General features: G+C 59.0%; 3 protein-coding genes across 12 annotated transcripts; 2 read left to right on the forward strand and 1 right to left on the reverse strand.

Annotated features, from left to right (window-relative positions):
• Nucleotides 1-139: 139 nt before the first annotated feature.
• Nucleotides 140-6,048, forward strand: ACOT7 (acyl-CoA thioesterase 7). 3 transcript variants are annotated; one of them, XM_079326214.1, is made up of 10 exons: nucleotides 140-265; nucleotides 933-1,050; nucleotides 1,477-1,633; nucleotides 2,140-2,231; nucleotides 2,366-2,480; nucleotides 2,936-2,950; nucleotides 3,550-3,636; nucleotides 4,353-4,469; nucleotides 4,664-4,848; nucleotides 5,466-6,048. In XM_079326214.1, exons 1-10 carry the CDS (start codon nucleotides 213-215, stop codon nucleotides 5,568-5,570), a joined length of 1,044 nt encoding a protein of 347 aa, XP_079182340.1. In that variant the 5' UTR covers nucleotides 140-212; the 3' UTR covers nucleotides 5,571-6,048. The 3 variants fall into 3 exon arrangements, with proteins under 3 accessions (XP_079182340.1, XP_079182341.1, XP_079182342.1); XM_079326216.1 differs by lacking the exon at nucleotides 140-265 and adding an exon at nucleotides 459-842; XM_079326215.1 differs by lacking the exon at nucleotides 2,936-2,950.
• Nucleotides 6,049-6,620: 572 nt separating this feature from the next.
• On the forward strand, nucleotides 6,621-19,972 carry RPL22 (ribosomal protein L22). Of its 3 annotated transcripts, XM_079326234.1 has the most exons (7): nucleotides 6,621-6,879; nucleotides 6,978-7,066; nucleotides 7,145-7,314; nucleotides 7,956-8,173; nucleotides 18,006-18,110; nucleotides 18,731-18,855; nucleotides 19,753-19,972. In XM_079326234.1, the coding sequence occupies exons 1-7, from the start codon at nucleotides 6,658-6,660 to the stop codon at nucleotides 19,895-19,897; spliced, it is 1,074 nt and encodes a 357-aa protein (XP_079182360.1). In that variant the 5' UTR covers nucleotides 6,621-6,657; the 3' UTR covers nucleotides 19,898-19,972. The 3 variants fall into 3 exon arrangements, with proteins under 3 accessions (XP_079182360.1, XP_079182358.1, XP_079182359.1); XM_079326232.1 differs by lacking the exons at nucleotides 18,006-18,110; nucleotides 18,731-18,855; nucleotides 19,753-19,972 and adding an exon at nucleotides 8,875-9,465; XM_079326233.1 differs by lacking the exons at nucleotides 6,621-6,879; nucleotides 6,978-7,066; nucleotides 7,145-7,314; nucleotides 7,956-8,173 and adding an exon at nucleotides 17,451-17,594 and having other exon boundaries at nucleotides 18,003-18,110.
• RNF207 (ring finger protein 207) lies at nucleotides 11,376-17,387 on the reverse strand. Of its 6 annotated transcripts, none has more exons than XM_079326230.1 (18): nucleotides 16,483-17,387; nucleotides 15,746-15,936; nucleotides 15,457-15,589; nucleotides 15,227-15,371; nucleotides 15,062-15,143; nucleotides 14,916-14,991; nucleotides 14,709-14,834; nucleotides 14,545-14,591; nucleotides 14,346-14,418; nucleotides 14,205-14,273; nucleotides 14,030-14,098; nucleotides 13,821-13,942; nucleotides 12,588-12,777; nucleotides 12,313-12,498; nucleotides 12,179-12,230; nucleotides 11,982-12,099; nucleotides 11,833-11,913; nucleotides 11,376-11,743 (listed from the first exon to the last, which is right to left on the reverse strand). In XM_079326230.1, the coding sequence occupies exons 2-18, from the start codon at nucleotides 15,934-15,936 to the stop codon at nucleotides 11,581-11,583; spliced, it is 1,923 nt and encodes a 640-aa protein (XP_079182356.1). In that variant the 5' UTR covers nucleotides 16,483-17,387; the 3' UTR covers nucleotides 11,376-11,580. The 6 variants fall into 6 exon arrangements, with proteins under 6 accessions (XP_079182356.1, XP_079182355.1, XP_079182357.1 ...); XM_079326229.1 differs by having other exon boundaries at nucleotides 16,427-16,658; XM_079326231.1 differs by having other exon boundaries at nucleotides 14,545-14,834; nucleotides 16,483-16,701.
• Nucleotides 19,973-19,984: the final 12 nt, after the last annotated feature.

Genomic DNA, 19,984 nt, shown 5'->3' on the forward strand with positions numbered 1-19,984 from the left:
GGGTCACAAAACTCCGCGGGCAGTGCCCGGACCGGCACTCCTCCCCGCGGTCCCGGCGCTCCGCCCCGCGCGAGGCGCTCCCGCGCTTCCCGCCAATGGCGCGGCGCGGCGGGGCGGGCCCGGGGCGCGGCGGGGCGGGCCCGGGGCGCGGCGGGGCGTGGCCAAGCGCGCCGGTGCCGCAGCGCCGCTACGGGCGGGGCGCCGGTGCCGCCATGTCGGAGCCGGGGGCCGCGGGCCCGAGCCCGGCCGCCATCCAGGTGTCGAGGTAGGGGCCCCGCCGCGGCCGGCGTCCGGGCAGGACTGGGCAGGGAGGCGGGCGTGCTGGCGGCCGCCGGTGCGGGTGCCGGTGTGCAGCCGAGATGCTGCCCGCCCTGCTGCCGGCATCGGCGGCGCCGCCCGCTTTAGTCACGCTGTCAATGACACCGACCGCGGGCAGAGCGCAGCAGCGCCGCGCCCGAGCTCCGTGCTGCGGGGGCTGGGAGCGGGCAGGGCTGCCGCGGCTCTCCCGCCTGTATACCCTCGGCTCCCGGGCGCGGCCGCCCATGAAACAGCAGCTCCTGTCCGGGCCAGCGCACAGCCGCTGCCTCGGTGCCCTCCGTGCCGTTATCCGCCGTTGGTAGAAAGCGCGGCTGCTGCCGGGAGGCCGCGTGCAGCACCGGCACGTGCCCGGCTCGGTCTGTGCCGCACCGGGGCCCGGCGGGGTGCGGCCCCGGTGAGACGCCGGCTGCCCCGGCAGAGGCGCCCTGCTTCCTTCCGCTCCCAGCGGTAATTTGGAGCGGTTTCAATCGCCGCTTACAGGAAGCCAGCCGCGTGCGAGCTGCGATGGCCCGGCAGCTCAGCCGGTGGGCGATATGCTGCCTCCGGGCAGCCGCACCGGGGCTGGGCTGGGGGCGCAGCGCAGGTTATGAGCTCTCATGTGCCTCCTTCGGCAGGATTATGCGCCCAGACGATGCCAACATCGCGGGGAATGTCCACGGGGGAACCATCCTGAAGATGATCGAGGAGGCCGGAGCCATCATCAGCACCCGGCACTGCAATTCCCAGGCCGGGGTAAGTAGGTGCTGGAGCACCTGCCAGCCTCTGGCATGGTGACCCTTGACTCCCTGCCCTGTCTCAGGGGCAGCAGGCATCCCGCACTGGGAGTGTTTGCTCCTGCATGCAAACCACTGGTGTCTCGGGCTGCAGCTGGCACACGGTCCCAATAGCTAGAAGCATTCTGCTGAAATTGTGGTTTACCAGCAGAAACATTATTGGTCATTATTGCTGTTAATGTTTTAACTCCCGAGAAAGGCAAGTTGGGGCAACACCAGCGTTGGCTACAGATGGGAAAGGAAGCATGGGCAGAGGCTGATAAGGTGGCGGTTGCAGTATCCGAGCCCCACATGGCATGGCCGGTTTGGCTGGTCTCATGGTGTGCCATGCTGTGGTCCCATGGTGTGGCTGTGATCACTGCCTTGGCTGTGTCACCGTCCCCAGGAGCCCTGCGTGGCTGCACTGGCACGGGTGGAGCGGACGGACTTCCTGTCGCCGATGTGCATCGGCGAGGTGGCCAACGTCAGTGCTGAGATCACCTACACCTCCCGGCACTCTGTGGAGGTTCAGGTCAACGTCATGTCTGAAAACATTTTAACAGGTGGGTGGCTGCTGGTGGCTGTGTTCCAGAACTCCACTAATAACAGTGTTAAGCCAAGAACTTGCAGCAGTGACCCCATCCTCTGCTCCATCCCTGGTGGCATTTGGCAGGGAGATCTGGCGTATTTATTGACAGAGCTGGGGGTGCAGGGAGGGCTGGTCGGGGGAGGGAGGCCAAACAGGCTCCCTGGGATTTATGGCTCCATTGTAGTGAAAAACAGTAAAACCTGCTTGTAGCTCTTCCTGCCTGATTTGCTGCCTGTGGCTGCCTTTGGCCTGAAAAAGTCCCTTTTCCTGCTGTTGCTGTGACAACCAGTTCCGCTTGCTGGCACACCTTCCCTAAAGTGCATTGTCACATCCTCTACGAGCTAAAGCCTGGCAGGGGCCAGCAGGGAAAGGGGCCACCAATGCCAGTGGCATTGCCAGTGTGTGCCCAACCCCAGACTGGTTGTTAGGTACAGCACTGCTGGCCTTGGCACCATCACCTGCTGCCCCCCTCTCCTGCAGGGGCAAAGAAGTTGACAAACAAGGCGACACTGTGGTATGTGCCGCTGTCCCTGAAGAACGTGAATAAAGTCCTTGAGGTTCCCCCCATCCAGGTAGGACAGCTCACTTGGGTCCACCAAAACTGAAACTTGTCCTCCCTGCAGAATGGCACTAAACTGGCCCTGTTGGCACTCCCAGCTGTGCCAGAGGCTTTGCCAATCCCCTTCTTAGCAGCCTTCTATTCCAGTATGCGAGGAAGGAGCAGGAGGATGAGGGGAAGAAGCGTTATGAGGAACAAAAACTGGATCGGCTGGAAACCAAGCAGAGGAATGGTGACGTGATGTTACCTGTCATCAACCCAGGTAACATGGGTAGCATGTAGCCAGTGCAAATTGTCCAGCAGTACTGGGAAAGCAAACTGGTCCCCAGGACAACTCCAACTGTTCTCAGGGCCTTGTTGCTGCAAGTGTGCATTCTGAAACACCACACCAGGGATGGGTATGGGATTTTGGAGCCATAGTGTGTGAGTGGAGGGGGAGCTGAGTGGATACCTGTGATACCCTGAAGGGGCTAGTGGATGAGATCCCCTCTCCAAAACCCCGTTCCTGTATCACTCCTTGCATCCCTTATGTGCTTGTGTGCAGCTAGATTTTGCTCAGCAAGGGGTAAATGCAGGTGCTGGACAAGGGTGGCCTCTAGGCCTGGGTGTGATCTTCAGGCAGAGGTGGAGAGGTGGCACAAAGAGAATTTTGGGGGAGATGATGAGAGATGAAAGTTGCTCAAATGCTTTTTTCTCCTCTGTCCTCCCTGCTCACAGACAGGCAGACAAAAGGTAAGGCTCAGTGGGCACTGCTGCATGAGCGGTCACCCTGAGTGGGACTTGGATGCTTTTCTTTCCTCTGAGCTTTTGTGACATCTCTCATTAGATAGAAAACACAGCCACTTCTGAGAGAGGATTTCCTCAGCTGGGAGTTTGGGAGTGTTATTTCTGTCACCTGGAGGTTGTGGTGGGACAGGGGTCACCAGGTTGTCACCTGGGGGCATGGGGGGGGTGAAGGTCTTCTCACTAAGGGGAAAACAGAGGCTCTGTATGCAGCAGGGTCTGGGAGATTCAGCCGAGGGGGGACGCATACAGCCATGTGACCCAGTTCACTCCTGTTTGCTTTCATGCTCTTTGAAAGCTTGAAAAGAAAGAAATGAGCTGAGCTAGAATAAAGTGGATGGGTGGGGATTAGAGGGAGGCAGCAGCCCATCAGGTGGTGAACAGTCTCTGCTCTTGGAACTTCTCCAGCCTGGTTTAATCACTGGTTTCAACATGGTTCAGATTTGCACAAGCCAGGCCCATGTTTTCTTCCTTTGGGCAACTTAAGACAGGAGTGTATGATGGTGTGCAAGCTGAGCAGCTCTCACCTCGTTTTGCTCTCTGACCAGAGCCACACACCGTTGGCTACAGCCAGTCCAGCCTGATCCACCTGGTGGGCCCGTCGGACTGCACACTGCTGGGCTTTGTGCATGGAGGTGAGTGAGCACTGCCCTGCAGGGCAGCTGGGCTGCAGGTCCAGGTGACTTTTCCCTGGAGCAAAGTGTGGTTGGAGGGTGACTCAGTGTTTTTGGGAGGCTCTGCCTGTGGAGGCACGCAGGCCGCTTTGCATTGATTGTCAGGCTCAGAGTTGCTTTAGCTGAGAGAAAAGCTTCCTCTTTTTCTGTGCCCCAAAACCTTATGTACTCAAACTGTAAATCCTACAGTTTTGTCATCACCTCTGAGATTGCAAATCCTGGAGTACAAACACCCAATGTGTGACTGCAATTAGCTGAAGTAATTTGCTTTTAGCTGGCAGCACCCAGCACCTGCAGGGCTGGCACGTGTGGTATAAGCCCTGGGAGAGGTGTGTTTGTTAAGGGCTGGGACAACACACACCTAATCCTTAAAAAAACAAATCAACATGGCTCAGAGCTGATTCAAGATTTGTGGGACTGATCTTGCCTTGCAAGCGTGAGGTTTGCTCAGAGAAATTAGGGAGAGACAGAGCTGACCTTAATCACAGGTCTGTGAGGATCTTGCCCTGGTATTTGCAGCAGTCCTTGTGCTGGTACTGGATTTTCCTAAAGTTGGGACTTAGTCTTGGGTCCAATTCTCCAGCGTAGCTTTGGGCATGCTAAGGCCTTACCTTTGTGTGGTTTTCCTGAAATCCCACTGACTTCTCTGAGACAGAACCCTCTGCTTCCCTTCACAGGTGTCACTATGAAGCTCATGGATGAGGTTGCTGGGATTGTGGCTGCCCGCCACTGCAAGACCAACATCGTTACTGCTTCAGTGGATGCCATCAACTTCCATGAGAAGATCAAGAAAGGTACCAAGGGTGGTGGCAGGCACTGTCATCTCCTGTGTTGCCACATCCTGGCTCCTTTGAGTGCACTCTCAGGACACGCTAGCAGACAAAATTATTCCCTGTTTGATTTGTCCCATGCTCCGCTTAAGACACAGCTTAAGCACAGAACATGCAGGACCCCTTGCTCCCTTCACCAGCCCCTCTCTGTTTCACAGGCTGTGTCATCACTGTCTCAGGACGTATGACATTCACAAGCAATAAGTCCATGGAAATAGAGGTCTTTGTGGACGCTGACCCGTTTGTGGATGAGCCTCGGGAGCGCTACCGTGCCGTCAGCGCCTTCTTCACCTATGTGTCCCTGAGCAAGGAGGGGAAGCCCCTGCCCGTCCCGCAGCTGCTGGTAAGAGCTTTTCTCTCTGAACTGGAGCCAGCAGGGCCATCATCTCTCCTGCCCCTCCTGGGGCCCAGCTGGCCTTTTTGTCTAAGAAACTTCCCTTGAGTTACTCAGCAGAAAAATATGAGCACATTCCATGGCAGGCTTCAGGGGTTTTGTTTTTTGTTTTATTCTTACTTTGTTTTGGTTTATTTTGTTTTTTGTTTTGTTTGTTTTTGGTATGGTTTTTACATCTTTTGAAAATTGCCAATGTGGAGCTTGGGGATTTTTCTCTTTTCTCATTGTTGAGGACAGGCTGTCTGCAGACCCTGCACCAGGGGACCCTGAGTGGCAATGGAGGCCCCCACAACCCTAATTGCTGCTCCCCATGGTGTCCCCATTCCAGCCTATATTAGCTCCCCTAATCCTGTCAGAGCTTTGCTGACATAGTGCTCCTGCCTGGGGGTGTTGGTTAATATTTGATGTGGCAATTTGATGCTTAATGCAGGAGCGCACTGGCTGTCACGTTGTGTGTTTGAGGGAGGGCAGCTTTCCCCTGACACTCGTGTGAGGGGAGGCGTTCCCTCCCGCACACACTCGCAGCACGCTGACGCTGCAGCTTTGCACTCTTTCTGTGGCCTCAGACGGAGACGGAGGACGAGAAGCGTCGCTTCGAGGAAGGGAAGGGCAGGTACCTGCAGACCAAAGCCAAGCGGCAGGCGCAGATGGAGCAGGCTGCCCAGCAGTGAGCTGGCTGGCAGCCTCGCCTGCCAAACATCCAGGTCGTTCCTGTTCGTTTTGTGTCCGGTCCGCGCCAGCCCCACGCCTCCGCCCGCCCCAGCCCGCTGCCGGCGCCGCTGCTTCGCTGCTGATGGGCTCAGCACCGTAAACCTCACGCTACAGGTGGCTGAAGCTCCCTGAAAGCCCCCAGGAGTCTTCCCAGGCACTCGCCATCTGCCTCCAGAGCCGTTGTTGCTGTTTGATCCCCTTGGTGACGCTCCTGCCTGTGCCAGGGCTCGAGGGGGGCGTGAGGCTGCGAGTCTTTGTGCTGCTGTGTTCGACTCGCTGGTTTGTCCTACCATGCACACCAAAGCTTTCGTACGTGCTGTGCCGCGCCGGGGCCGCACTGAATGTCCGTGACATCTCTAGGTAGTTCTCTGTGCACATCTAAGTTATTCAAAGAATCCTGTGGCATAAATAAAGTCTGTTTCATTGACTGGAATGAAAGGCTGACACTTTTATTTCAAACAATTGTGCTTTTCCTCCCTCCTCCAGATCCACCCGCACTCCCCAAGTGGCGCCAGGCGATCCTGACGTTGTTTTTAAGGAAGTCTCGCTGTTTTAACGGGACTCCCAGAGCAGTTCCTGCTGGAATGGGTTCCCGGTTTGGGATATTAAATGATAAACTATAAACAACCTGAGGTTGTAGTGAGGTGGGGGCTGGTTTCTTCTGCCGTGCCTGCAGTGCGAGAGCAGGGGGGTAATGGCTGACAGAGTGGGAATTCAGAACAGCTATCAGAAAATGTTTTCCCTGTTCGAGTGCTCAGGCAGCAGGAAGATGGTGGTGTCACCATGCCTGGAGGTGTCCAGCAGCGTCGGCACCCCCCTAGCGCTGGGTGATGTGTTTTAGGGGCTACGGCGCCGGTGCCGGGCGGGCGGTGGGACAGGACGATGGCAAAGGTCTCCAACCCTGACCCCATCACCGAGCCCAAACGGGCCCCGGCAGCCGCGGCGCGGGCCCGCCCCACAGCACCACCGGCGGCTGCGCGGGGCGGGGCTCTCGCGAGAGCGGCGAGGCCGTTTCCCGGGCGACGCGGGCGGGGCGGGGCCGCCATCATGGCGGCGGCGGTGGCGCGGAGGGGGCGGCTGGGCCGGGAGGGCCGCGCCAGCCTTTGCTCTTTCCTGCTCGGCGCCTCGGTGGCGGCTCTGCCGCTGCTGCTCGGCTCGTCCCCCTCCCTGCTGGCCGCTCCCGGCCTGCGCGGCCGCCTAGCTCTCGCTCTGCACGTGGCGGGCGTGAACGCGGCGCTGCTGCTCATCTATCCGCGGCCGCTCTACAAGGTACGGGGGTGGCCGGGGTGAAGTGCAGCCGTGGCGGGTTCGGTCCCGGTCCCGGGGAGCGGCGGCGGCAGCGCGTTCTCCCCTCCCTGTGCTTGCAGATCGCCGTCCGGGCCTGTTTCTTGGGCTTCGCCTTCGGCTGCGGGCTGCTGCTGAGCGCCGGCCGCTCCGCCTGGAGCCACTTCGGATGGTAAGGGCCGTGCCGGGCAGCCGGGCGGGCGCGGTGCCCCCGGCCCTACTAAAGCCGCCTGCCTCCCTCCCGTCGCAGGTACATGTGCTCCCTCTCCCTCTTTCACTACTCGGAGTATCTGGTGACAGCCATCAACAACCCGCGCAGCCTCTCGCTGGACTCTTTCCTACTCAACCACAGCTTCGAGTACAACCTGGCTGCCCTGTCCTCCTGGGTGGAATTCACGCTGGAGAAGCTCTTCTTCCCAGGTCGGCCGCTCTGTCCCTCCCTGACTGCCCAGCTGCACGTGGGGTCCATGTGTCTGGTAGCAAAGTGCAGGTGACCCTCAGCTTGCTGCCCCATGACAGCCCTGCAGCAGCTTTGCCACGGTCATAATCCCTCAGTGCTCAAAGCCTCTCGGGTTGGATCTTGGGAGAACAGGGGGGAGCCCCCTCTCACTCTGACATGCCAAACCAGGGGATCTTCAGCCCTTTCCTGTCTTGGTGGTACAAGAATGATGTGTCAGGTACACATGGGTGTCACGTTTTGACAGGAATATAATGAAGTTGTCAAAATCTGTTGCTGGTTACCCAGTCTGGGGCAAACTGGCTGTGCTTGTCTGTTTATTCTTGGGAGAGGGATGCTGTTCCCCTTTGTTGTTTTGTAGCAGCCTGAGCATGTGCTTGGCTGTGCTTTGTGTTGACTTTGCTCAGCCTCTATAGCAGGGCCCCATGGACTAATCCATGCTGACACCAAGCAGGGATTTATCTGTTTGGTGCAGGATGGCAGCGCGTGGCTGCTGCTGTCACACGTTTTGCTTTGAGATGGGGGGCAAAACTCACTCACTGAGCAATCCTCTGCACCCCTTGAGACCTGTGCAAACCCACTGTGCCCCTCCCTGTCCATGCAGAGCTGAAGCAGATCACCTGGCTGAGCACCGTGGGGCTGCTGATGGTGATCTTCGGGGACTGCCTGAGGAAGGCAGCCATGCTTACGGCCGGCTCCAACTTCAACCACATCGTTCAGAACGAGAAATCTGACACCCACACTTTGGTGACGAGTGGGGTGTACGGGTGGTTCCGGCACCCGTCCTACGTGGGATGGTTTTACTGGAGTATTGGAACACAGGTACTGTATCCAGTGTGCTCAGATTCTTTTGTGTCACGACCCCAGTCTTTGCTCTCAATGCTGCCCATGCTGTCATGGGGTGCAGACAGCACCTGGTCCTGGCCATGGATTCTGCTGCCTCCCACTGGCTCATAGGAAATCAGGAATCTGTCGGTGCTGTGCTCTGTGTTATCTTTGGGAAGATCATGTTCCCTTAATTTTTTTCTGTGTAGTAAGGAGAGGTGGTGGAGCTGGGAAATTATTTGCTGCTGGTCTAAAGCTGATGTCTAGAGTTTTCTGTATCCCTGTGGTCAAAATGCTTTCCATGAGTGGTCAGACTGGCTCTTGCCAAACACCAGCCCTGCACTTGAGGGCAAGGAAACTCCCTGACTAGAGGGTCAGCTCTAGCCAGCTGCAGCTGAGCTGTAGATCACTGCTGTTGTAGCTGTGTGTTCTCGTGGCTGGCTGGGCACTGGCATTGGATTATATTTATTTGGAGAGAATCTGTAAGGGTGGCACATGGAGCTTTTGGTAGCTGGGACAGTGAAGCCAGTGCTGCCTGTGTGCTGCTTTCCTCATTCTAGGGAGAAACTAGTGCTTGTGAAGTTTCACAGGGAGTGTGGAGGTCTTTTCTGTGTCAATGTTACTGGAGTGGGATGAGCTGTGGGGCTGGGCCAGCTGTGGGTTCTCGTGGGGGTGCTCACCAGCAGCATCTGTTCCAGGTGTTGCTCTGCAATCCCATCTGCGTGGTGGGCTATGCACTGGCGTCCTGGCGCTTCTTCAGGGAGCGGATCGAGGAGGAGGAGATTACACTCATTCATTTCTTTGGAGAAGAATACCTGGAGTACAAAAGGAAGGTGCCATCGGGTCTCCCTTTTATTAAAGGAGTCAAACTGGAGCTGTAACGTGGGTGAAAACCAGACTGGCTGAGCAGATGCCCAGCTCCTGCTGCGCCCAGTGCCTGTGTGGCACTGGCATTGGGAGGTGCTTGTTGGTATTTCCCACCACCCAGGAGGAGCTGGTGGAGGGCTGCAGCATTGGGCAGCCTGCTGGGTCACTCGCAGTTAAGAAGCTCGTTCCTCCTCCTTGAGATCAGTCCTTTGTTGCACATTCAGGGATCTTCCAGATAACTTAGCCTGTAGCGACCCTAAAGAGAATGAATCCTGCCTGCAGCAGCTGAATTGTCTTGGAACGCCTCTGGAACTGATTTTACCAGAAAACAGCACTGCCCTCCTGGCCCTGGGCGGGGAAGGTGCTGGGCAGCAGATTGTTCCTGTTGCGTATTTCGATTTTAAAGCTTTCTGACCTCGTGAGCCCGGTGACACGGCTTTAATCTCCTCGGGCCAGACTCCTTGAGCTGGCACTGGGGCAGCCATGGGAGCAGCCTCTGGCTCTGCCTGCCCTCGGAACACCAGAGTGCTGGCAGCACAGCACCACTCAGTTCTCTCTAGGCCTTGGGGTCTGCAGGGAGAGGGTTCTGCTGCTCCCCTCATGCTGCTGAATCCGAGCACCTCTGGGCCCTCTCCTCCTCCCTCAGATGCTGCTGCAGGTGCAGTGTCACTGCTCCAGCTGCTGCCTCCCGCTGCCACCTCTGTTCCTTCTTCCTGCTTCCAAATCGCGCTGCTTCCTATCCTGCCAGGCTGCCTCTGTCTTGCAGAGATCCCAGGATTTTGGGTTGTGAAAGAACCACAGCTGCCAGGCTTGCTAAGGGCTTTAGTCCCTGAGATCCTCCCCTGCTCATTTGGGCAAAAGCTGTGATGTCAGGGCAAGTAGGAGATGCTTCTAGGGAAATCTCCAACCAGAAGAGTTGGGCTAGCTAACGCTCTTTTATAGTAACCATTTGGAAATGGTTCCCACTGAGCTGTGTGGTATAACTTTGTTGTTATATACCAAAGAGGTTCACTGTTTTCTTGAGTTCTACATTATTCTTCCTTGCTGGAATGGAAATGAGTTGCTTGTCAGTTCATGCTTGGAGCTTGTGGTGTTCCATGGGGAAGGCGCTGCGGTACGGCTCAGGAAGGGGCACTTGGTGGGAATGGCTTGGGTTTGGGTTTACTTTTTTTATTAAAAAAAAAAAAAAAAGAGAGAAAACATTGCCAACTTCTGTCTGGTTATTTGAAGGTCTCTTGAGGTGCTGGTGGCATGATCATGGAAACTGGAATCCTTTATAATTCCTGGTGAGTTCTCAGAACATGCCAGCATTGTGTTGAGGCACGACTCGGTGACTTGTGGGATTGTGCAGCCACAGGGATGAGGCTGACCCTAACCCTAACCCTGACCCTCTGTTTTTCCTTGTTGAACCTGATGCAGGGTTCATCCTCCACTGGGTTTGCTAGTTCACAGAGCATCTGCCTTGATGCCCCCACTGGTCATTTGTCCTTTGCTAAGTGGGGTTTTGGCTTGGGAGAAAAGAACAAAAGTGAAAACTCACCAGCTGGAGAGTGCTAATCTGTGCTAGGCACTCAGAGGCTCTCACTTGGGCTGTTTTTGTCTCAGGGAAGCTCATGGAAGCACTGGTTGCAGCCAGTGGTCCCTCAGGCAGGTTAATCTGTAACTAGTTTTTTTATAAGCAGTAATGTTCCTGCTGCGTCCTTGATCAAAGGAACTTTGAGACAAGGAATTGTCACTTGGATTTGATATGCTGTTTGGAAACAGAAACAAAGCCTTATCCCAGATTGTTTTCATAGTAAATGCACCTTGATCCTAATTTCACAAGTGCTGATTCCAGCTGTGCAGGCTCTGTCCAAGCAGGATGCCTTGGCACTGAAAGAAAGGGGTAAACTTCACCCTGAACAAAACCTTCAGTGTCTCTTGACACTTTCGAAACCAACAACTTCTCTTCACCTTTTCCCAAATCCTGTGAACAGAAGCTCTGTGAGGAGACAGCAGCTTCCCAGGTGTGGGGAAGGCATATAAAGTTTTAGAGAAAAGCTGGAGTAACCTGTGAAACCTTGCCCTCAGTGCCACAACATTCAGTGAGTTCTTAGTTCCCACAAGTGCAGGGAACCTCTAGAGCAGCTGTTCCTGGCACCTGGCCCGTGCTGGTGCATGGCTACCCGGCACTTCACAGGATGCTCCATCACCCAGCTGTGTACCCCTGGCCCTGCCCTGTACTGGAAGTTGTTATTTTTCTCCATAATTTGCTGCTGTTGTGGTTTTAGGAACAGCTGGATACCCTGAGCCAGCAGATCTATTTTTTCAGCACTGCAGAACCACACAGACATGGACAACTGCACCCTTTTATTTCAGTTTGACACATGCAAAGGAGAGCACAGAGTTTTTCAGGAGCCTGAGGTTTTTGTATGTGCTGCAAACGTGGCTGCCTGTGCTGTTTCCTGCCCTGGCTTGTGGCATTGGGCAAGAGGAGCTGATCAGTGACCAGGACATGGTTCTGCCCAGCAGCTCTGCCACATGCCCAGCACTGGGCTCTATGGTGCTGGCTCTTCCAGGGTAGTACTCTCTGCTCCACTCTTCTGCTGGCCCCTGCAGCAGTCTTTGTTTTTTGGGGAGGGGTCTTCAGGGGTGTCCCTGGGTATGAAACCTTCCCCAGGGCTGGCTGAAACCCCCTTGTTGCTGCCAGGTGAGGCATCCCTGGGGAAGGGAAGGCACCTTGAGGCAGGGTCACTGTATGGGAAAGGGCGTGGGAGGAACTTGGCACTCAGGTGCTTGCTGTCGCCTACCTTGGCACCACTTCATTGTTGTCACAGATCTTGAGCAACATCTGGGCCTGTTCTTCTTTGGGCTCCTGAGGCTCCTGCAGCCTGTGGCAGGACGGGTGTGAACTGTGAGCTACATCCCCCCTGGCCCTGAAAGCCCCTGCACCCCTCACCTGGGCTCCAGCCGCTCCTTCACTTTGGCGATGGAGCGGACGTAGGGCGCTATCTGCTTGGTGATGGTGCTCAGGCAGCTGTTCTCCTGCCGCAGCTGCAGCAAGTCATGGAGCTGGGCTGGGGGCAAGAGGAGTGGGCTGGGACACGGCCAGCCCCACAGTGCAGCCACAGGGGGCACGTGGAGGGAGCACAGTACCTTCATAGATCTCCTGCTCATTTGCTACCCGCTGGTAGGTTTCCTCCCAAACCTGGAAGGGAGAGAGGGAGCTGGGCAGTCTGCGATGGTATGGCACAGGGGGGCACTGCTCTGCCAGGATGTGCCAGCTGTACCTCCTCAAAGACACTGCGCATCATCTCCACGGCGGAATAGTGAGCTGCGATCTGCACGTCCATCTGCAGCGACTTCTGCAGGATCTCGCTCATGATCTCCGATTTGATGAGTGAGTGGTGCTTGGTGAGGTCACGGTGCAGCTCCTGCACCTGGTCCTTCAGGCCCTGGATCTCCGTCTGCAGCATCTGTGGGAAGCGGTGGGCACAGCCGCATGAGCAGCACCAACCTGGCCCGTCCTGTCCCAGCCCATCCTGCTTCCCCCCGTGCTCCCTACCCGGTAGGTGTTCTCGTAGTTGCGGCAGTGCTCGGCGAAGGGGGTCTCGCGCCCCTCGGCCAGCAGCACCTTGGTGCTGATGTACCGGTGCATCGTTGGCTTCTTCACCATGGGGCCGCTGGACATTTTGTCACTGGTCGGGGGGCAGCTGGGCACGATGAGGGTCTTGGAGCATTGGCCACCGGGGAGCCTGCGTGGAGAGGTGACAGTGACATGCTGCAGGTGAGCAGCAGTGGGGGTGAGGTGTCAGGGACTGTGTCACCAACTCAGCCCCTTGGCTCCAGTGAACCTGAGGATGCATCAGTCCCACATCCCACCAGTCCCTTCCCTCACCCAAGCACAGTGGTTCAGTCAGAGGTGCCTTATGTTGCCCCAAAAATCAGATTTCTGTAGGCTTCTCTCCTGATTCTTGCAGTTTTGGAACCAGCTGTGGCAGTGAGAAGCCAGGAGCTGAGCTCGGCACCCTCCAGTTTCTGAAGGGCAGGATAGAGCTCTCTCCCTCACCGCTGGTATCTCCTGGCCCCTTGGCAGGCACTACTGCCCCTGTGTTTTCCACCATCCCGGGGTCTCCCCGTGCTAACCACCACCACCATTGGTCCTACCGTGCAGTGCCGTGCTCCCCCTGCCCGTGCTGAGGTCAGCAGCCCCCAGGAGCTCAGCCACCCTGCAGTGCCGAGCCTGGCTGGGGGCAAGGAGCAGTCCCCATGGGGCGGCAGTGCCCGTCTGTCCTCTCTAGCTGGGAGGGCCTGGCAGGGCCGGTGCTGCCGTGACATCAACAGGCCTAAATATATCCCTGGTGAAGAATGGTCGAGCACTTCCCTGAAATTCTGGTAAAAATAGTGGCGGGCAAAGAGACTGCGGCACCACGGGCATGTGGGCGAGCAGGAGCTGGCCCAGGTGGAGCACCCATGGAGAGGGGGCAGAGCCCACCAGAGAGTATGGCAGGGGCTGGGCTGGGGAACAGAGTGAGGCTCAACCAGGCCCCCAGCTGCCAGCCCTGCTGCTGCCCGCCCCTCTGCCACCCGCCCCACTTCCCAGAAGTGTCACTTGAAGCCTGTTGTTCATCAGTGCAGCTGTGCCTGTACTGTCCTGGTACCACTGCAGAGGTGACAAGCTCAAGGACAGCAGCAGGGGCAAGCTTGGCATAATGAGATGCTGTGGGGGACTGTGCAGTGTGGCATGTGGCAGGGACACAGTAGCACATGTGCCTTGGGTGCAATCCTAGCACCTCACATGTTGGTGCCGGTGATGCCAGGACCGATGCCACCAGCACTGCCCACCACAGAGCGGCGGGGGCTGAGCATCAGGAGGGGCTCCAGGCAGCGGGCAAACTCTGCCCGGTACTCGCTGTTGATCTGGGGAGAAAGAGAGGAGAGTGCAGGTGGGGCTGGGGCAGAGGCAGCAGCTGGCACTGCCCGCAGGCTCTGCAGGCAGGGCTCTACCTTGCTGGTCTGGGCTGGACGCAGGCGGTGTGGCAGCTTGACGATCCTCTGCAGCCTCTCCATCAGTTGCTGAAAGGCAGTGATGAAGCATGGTATGGGGTGCCCAGTACCTTGCCCCTGAGCTCAGCACTGTCACAGGATGCTCTGTCCACCCTGCAGTGCTGGCAACACTCACATAGCCCAGGTCCAGGAACTCGGCTTTGTTGGCAGAGCTCAGGAAGGCCGAGCAGGTCACCAGGTGAACCTGTGTGTGTGGAGGGGGTCTGTCACTGCCTAGCTTTGGTGTCAAGATGTCCCTGCCTGGTATGAGCCCTACCTGCAGAGTGGGCAGCAGAGAAGCAAGGTGGGCTAGCTGCTCCTTGAATGCCTTCTCCTTTTCCTCGTGCTGGCTGCAGCAGAGCAGGGCATGGAACAGCCTTTGCAAGACTCCATGGAGCCATCCAGCCCCAGGCATCTCAGAACACTTAGGGAAGGGGTGAGAGCCCTCAGACAGGGCTCAGCCCATGGTTCCTCACCTCTGCACAGCTTTCAAGAGTGTCTTTTTCCTCTCAGAGAGCTGCTCCTGCAAATGGCACAGCCACCCTGTGTCCTGCGGCCACCCCAGTCCCTTCCCACTGCTCTGGCTCTGTCCCACAGGCACATGGCTCCATGTGCAAAAGGATGAAGAGGGATGCTGCACCTGCATGCGGCTGAAGAGGGAATTGATGGCTGCCTCCTCCTCACTGGCACTGTTGTGAACCTCCTCAATCATGGCCTTGAGCAGGACGATGGCCTCACGCGTGGAGGTCTGCAGCTCCTTCACAGCCTGCCCGGGGTGGCAGTGGTTGCAGTGCAGGGGTCAGCACTGCACCCCCACATCACCCCCACACCCCCCAGCCCCACCCACCATCACTGCCTGGTCCAGCCGCTGGCAGCCCTGCATGTATGCTGTCTCAATGTCGATGCAGTGTGCCCGGCTCTCCCTGCAGGCACAGACATCAGGAGAAAACACAGGATGGGGCACGTGGCAAGCATGGGGCTGGGACTACTCACCCCTGCATGTCCCTGAAGCAGTTGATGCAGAGCATGGACTTCTTCTCAGTGGAGAACATGATGTAGGGCTCCTCGTGCAGTGCTGCAGGGAACAGGAACACGGTGTAGCCCAGCATGGTGCAGTGCAGCACAGCCTGGCACAGGGCAGCCTGGCACAGCACTCACGGCACTTCTTGTGGATGTCTTTGGTGCGCTTGGAGAGGGAGACAATCTCGTGGCGGGTGAACATCCTGGCACGGTGGGTCTCCTCGCGGCACGGGGCACAGAGGGGCTGCCCACAGGTGTTGCAGAAGTACATGGTGTCCAGCTCCTGTGTGAGGAGACACAGCTGGTGGCAGGCATGGCCCTGACAGGGGTCCCCTACCCACCCCACCTGTCCACCCCGCTGCCCTCACCGCCTTGGTGCAGCACCGGTCACAGTTGGCACACTGCACGTCCTCCTCGCTGTCGGCTGAGCTGTCCACCAGGAACTGCAGGAGCCGGTCCACGGGGGGCAGCCCCGTGCCACCCCTCACCACTGAGAGGTGCCTGCGGGGATGAGATGGGGACAAGGACAGGGACACCCACCCGGGCAGCTCTGGGGATGCAGGGAACAGCGCTGTGCTGAGCTGCCAGCCCTGTGCTGAGCTGCCAGCCCTGTGCTGCATCCCAATCTTGGTGAGCCCAGGCAGGGCTGTTCCTTACCCGCAGAGTGGACAGCGCAGGCGGCCATCGCTGGCGCGGCCTCGCAGGCAGCTGGCGCAGAAGTTGTGGTAGCAGTCCAGCAGGCAGGGGTGCTGGTAGGGCTCGTGGCAGAGCAGGCACACCAATGGGTGGCAGTTGGCTTTCTCCAGCTCAGAGCAGCTCTCCAATGGGGAGAAAATGCCACCCGCCATCTGTGGGGTTGAGAACCAAGCCCTGTGCACAGGGACCCCGTGTGGCACCAGTTTGTGAGAGCACTGTGGCTGTCACAGAAAGGACACATCCTGCTCCAGGGCCTGCGAGCTGCTGACTATTTTTAGGTTATGAGCTGCGTAGCACGAGGCTGCCACCAGCACACCCCTTCCCCTGGTGTTACAGGCTGGGGGCTGCAGCGCTGGGTTGGATGGTCCCCACAGCTAAGTGTCCCCCCTGGTGTGTGTCCCCCAAAGCAGGAGCATCCCCTGAGATGGGCTGTCCCCTGCAGCAGAGCATCCCCCAGGACAGGGGTGGGGACTCCTTCAGGGCAGGGTGTCCCTCCAGAGAAAGCATTCTCTCGGATAGGGTGCCCCCTGCCCAGAGATGTGCCCTACGATGGCAGCCTGGCACTGAAGGCAGCCAGGTGCCCCACATGCCGAGAGTCCCCGTTTTGGGCACAGGTGTGTCCTGGCCAGGTGAAGGCTTTACCTCTCCCTGTCTGTAAGTCGGGGGTTCCGAGCCGAGCTGTGCTGCTGCTCACTCACCGTGTGCCGGCAGGAATGAGCGATGCCGAGGCGGCAGGGCCCGGCCGACCCTGTGACGTGGGGCCCCTGGCACTGGCGATCGGCTGCCACGCCACGGCCCAAAATAGCCTCGTGCGCTCCTCGGGGCCCTGCGGCGGGGACGGCCCTCGGCGTGTGGGGACACGGGACTGCGTAGCCACCCAGGCTGCGGCGACATGGGCATCTGCATGGGCTGGTGATAGCCCGCAGGACGTGCGGGGGTCACCCTGTGCACAGTGAGAGCCCCGGGATGCAGAGTCACCAGTACGCACCGAGGCTCCCCGCGGTGCTGGGTCACCCCGTGGGCATGGAGGCTCCCCGGAGTGCCGGTGAGTTACCGGGTGAGCAGTGAGGAGCTCCGAGGTGCGGGGGATCACTCCATGCGCCGTGAGGCTCCCACAGTGCAGGGTAAGTCCGTGCAAAGTGAGGAGTCACAGAGTGCGGGGGTCACTCCGTGCAGAGAGGCTTCCGGGGTGGGGGTGTCGATCTATCCACAGTGAGGCTCTCGGGGTGCGGAGGTCACTCCGTGCCCGGTGATACTCCCGGTGCCCGGGTCACTCCGTGCCCTGTGAAGCTCCCGGTGCGGAGGTCACTCCGTGCCCGGTGATGCTCCCGGTGCCCGGGTCACTCCGTGCCCTGTGAAGCTCCCGGTGCGGAGGTCACTCCGTGCCCGGTGATGCTCCCGGTGCCCGGGTCACTCTGTGCCCGGTGATGCTCCCGGTGCGGAGGTCACTCCGTGCCCGGTGATGCTCCCGGTGCCCGGGTCACTCCGTGCCCTGTGATGCTCCCGGTGCGGAGGTCACTCCGTGCCCGGTGATGCTCCCGGTGCCCGCAGGCGGTGCGGGGCGCGGTGCACACGCATCCCACGTGCCGCTCCCCACGCTCCGCCCCCCGCGCAGCCCCGCCCACAGCCCGGCCCCCGCGCGCGCCCCGCCCCGCCAGGCATCACCGTCCGCTCGCTGCGGCCCCGCGCGGGTGCGACCGGAAGCGATCGGTGCCGTCGGCGCTCGGCTGGACGGCCCGAGCGTGGTTTTGCGCAGGCGCGCGGGGCGCGCTCCCTTTCTGCCTCGCGCGGAGCCGCCATGGCGCCCGCGGTGAGTGAGCGCGGGACCGGCACCGGCCTCTGCCTCCCCGAACCGCCCCCCGCCGCCACCGGGACACCCCCCGCCCCGCCCCGAGCCCCCGGCAACCCCCGCAGCCCCGCCGCCTGTCCCAGCCACGCGGCCTGCCCCCGCCCGCTCTTCTCCGCGTGGGCCCGGGCCCGGCCCGCGCCTTCCCGGGGCCCCACGCGCCGCCCGCCGTCCATCCGGATCGTGGCGGCGGGCCGCGGGCGAGCCCCGTTCCCACCGCCTTGTCCCCGATCTCGATCCATGCCTGGGCCTTCCCCTCTCCGCCAGCCTGGAGCTCGGCCCGGCCCCTCCCCGCTGCCCAGGGTCGGTCCCTCACGGCGTTCCCCCTCCCTTTCTCTCTCTCATTCTCCCTCACTCTCTTTCCCCCTACAGCAGAAGAAGCCTGCGGCGAAAGGTGGCAAGAAGAAGAAGCAGGTTCTGAAGTTCACGCTGGATTGCACGCACCCCGTCGAGGATGGAATCATGGACGCCGCCAACTTCGTGAGTTCGGTGCCTCCGCGGGAGCCGTGATGGCTCCGCCGCCCTCGGGGCCTTCCCCGCACATCCACGGCTATCCCGCGGCTCTGCCCTGCTCCCTTGAGGCTGTTCCATGGGCAGAGGAGCAGGGTGTGCTGGGGTGGGGATGCAGCTGGGTTTGGGACACTTAGTAGTTAAAGCACAAGCATTGTTCCTGTCCATGGATGGTTTTTCTGTTTATCTCTGCTGGGTGAGTTCGTGTCATGGCAGGGATGTAGTGGGGCCAGGGATGCTGCACTTTATGGTTATGAACCTATCCCCATCCAAACCGTACTCCAGCATGGGCCTGGGTGAGGCTTGGGCTGAGGGGGTGCTCAAAGGAGCCTGACCCCACTGTCCTGGCTGTCCCCCCGATGGGCAGGGAGCATCCTACTGTGCTACAGTCCGATATGTGCAGGCTTGAGCACCTCACCTAGGTGTGGCTTTGATGGGATGGATTAGCCTTGCTTGAGGAGTGGGCTCTCCTGGGCTGCGGGGGCTTTGGTGTCTGTTCCCCAGCTCCAAACACCAGGCACAAGCCAGCCTGTGATGGCTATATCTTGTGGGAGTTGTGGCCCTGGCTCACAGCTGTGTTCCTCCTGCAGGAGCAGTTCTTGCAGGAACGGATCAAAGTGAACGGCAAAGCGGGAAACCTGGGCGGGGGCGTGGTGACCATCGAGAGGAGCAAGAGCAAGATCACGGTCACGTCAGAGGTGCCATTCTCCAAGAGGTGAGGTGGGGCTGGCCCGAGTCCCCCTGGGCCTGTTGGTCAGTTTGGCTGCAGATGGCCCTTGGTGTACACGGAGAGCCTGTGGGCAGGAAGAGCTGGCAGGGCAGAGATGTCTCAGTGCAGGAGTTTTCCAGTTTGTGCTACCTGGCACTCGCTGAGTGGCTGCTCTTCCCAAATGATATGTGAGAGAGGAATGTGTTTGATATTCCAGCTGGGAAGGCTGTTGGGGACCTGCAGCCAGTAGGTGCTGAGTGGAGAATTTATGGTTATCTGCAGACAAGTTCTTAGATTGTTCCCCCCATCTTGTGGGGCTTTGGTCCTCCTTGGGCCGACATCAGCAAAATGCGGTTGTGCCAAGGTGTCCCAGATTGTTCCCCTTGTCCCATGGTGCTCTGGCCCTCTGCCCGCTTTAGCTGCCTGTCCTTGGACTGGCATCAGCAAACTGGGGTTGTGCCATGGCAGAGGTGTCTCAGGAGCTGGCTGGGCATGCAGAGTGGTGAGAAAAGCAGAGCTGTGTGGGTGGTGGGCGTGCCCTGCCCTCTGAGCACCCGCCTTTCTCCCAACGCTGTTGCTCCACGTCGGTTCCACACCTTGCACATCCCAGCAGCGGCTGTTCACCATCCCGGTGGAGATTCCCTGTGGAGTGGGTACAAGGGACTGGGGTCACAGCCTTGTTGGGGCAAGAATGGTCTCCCAGGATCCCTGTCATGGCATCATGGTGCTGTTCCCCTGGTTGCAGTGTTTCCCTGCAGAATCTTTCCTAGGAGGTGGCCAGTGGGATGTGTTGGTCCTGCTGGAGGTGGGACCCCACGGGAATAAGGATTTATTAGTCAAAATGCCACCTGGGGGGCTGGCAGGGGCAGTGGGGCACCACTGTCAGCTGTGCCTCTCCCACAGGTACCTCAAGTACCTGACCAAGAAGTACCTGAAAAAGAACAACCTGCGGGACTGGCTGCGCGTGGTGGCCAACAGCAAGGAAAGCTACGAGCTGCGCTACTTCCAGATCAACCAGGATGAGGAGGAGGAGGAAGAAGAAGATTGAGCCCCACCGCCGCTGCTGACGGCCATTTTGTACAGTTTCACTTTTCTGGAATAAACAGCAGCAGAGTTGTTCATAGCCCGTGCTCGG

This window comes from Erithacus rubecula (genome assembly GCF_903797595.1).
Source record: "Erithacus rubecula genome assembly, chromosome: 24".
Classification (NCBI taxonomy): domain Eukaryota; kingdom Metazoa; phylum Chordata; class Aves; order Passeriformes; family Muscicapidae; genus Erithacus; species Erithacus rubecula.

What these genes read in the sequence shown, in the direction of transcription:
- RPL22 (XM_079326234.1), top strand. Translation starts at nt 6,658, where the DNA reads ATGGCGGCGGCGGTGGCGCGGAGGGGGCGGCTGGGCCGGGAGGGCCGC. An exon ending in GCCTGGAGCCACTTCGGATG is followed by an intron (nt 7,067 to 7,144) that starts GTAAGGGCCGTG and finishes CTCCCGTCGCAG; the next exon opens with GTACATGTGCTCCCTCTCCC. An exon ending in TCATGGACGCCGCCAACTTC is followed by an intron (nt 18,111 to 18,730) that starts GTGAGTTCGGTG and finishes TTCCTCCTGCAG; the next exon opens with GAGCAGTTCTTGCAGGAACG.
- ACOT7 (XM_079326214.1), top strand. Translation starts at nt 213, where the DNA reads ATGTCGGAGCCGGGGGCCGCGGGCCCGAGCCCGGCCGCCATCCAGGTG. An exon ending in TTGAGGTTCCCCCCATCCAG is followed by an intron (nt 2,232 to 2,365) that starts GTAGGACAGCTC and finishes CTTCTATTCCAG; the next exon opens with TATGCGAGGAAGGAGCAGGA. An exon ending in GCTGGGCTTTGTGCATGGAG is followed by an intron (nt 3,637 to 4,352) that starts GTGAGTGAGCAC and finishes TTCCCTTCACAG; the next exon opens with GTGTCACTATGAAGCTCATG.
- RNF207 (XM_079326231.1), bottom strand. Translation starts at nt 15,936, where the DNA reads ATGGCGGGTGGCATTTTCTCCCCATTGGAGAGCTGCTCTGAGCTGGAG. An exon ending in CTGCGCTGTCCACTCTGCGG is followed by an intron (nt 15,590 to 15,745) that starts GTAAGGAACAGC and finishes TCATCCCCGCAG; the next exon opens with GCACCTCTCAGTGGTGAGGG. An exon ending in CTCTGCTGCCCACTCTGCAG is followed by an intron (nt 14,274 to 14,345) that starts GTAGGGCTCATA and finishes CCACACACACAG; the next exon opens with GTTCACCTGGTGACCTGCTC.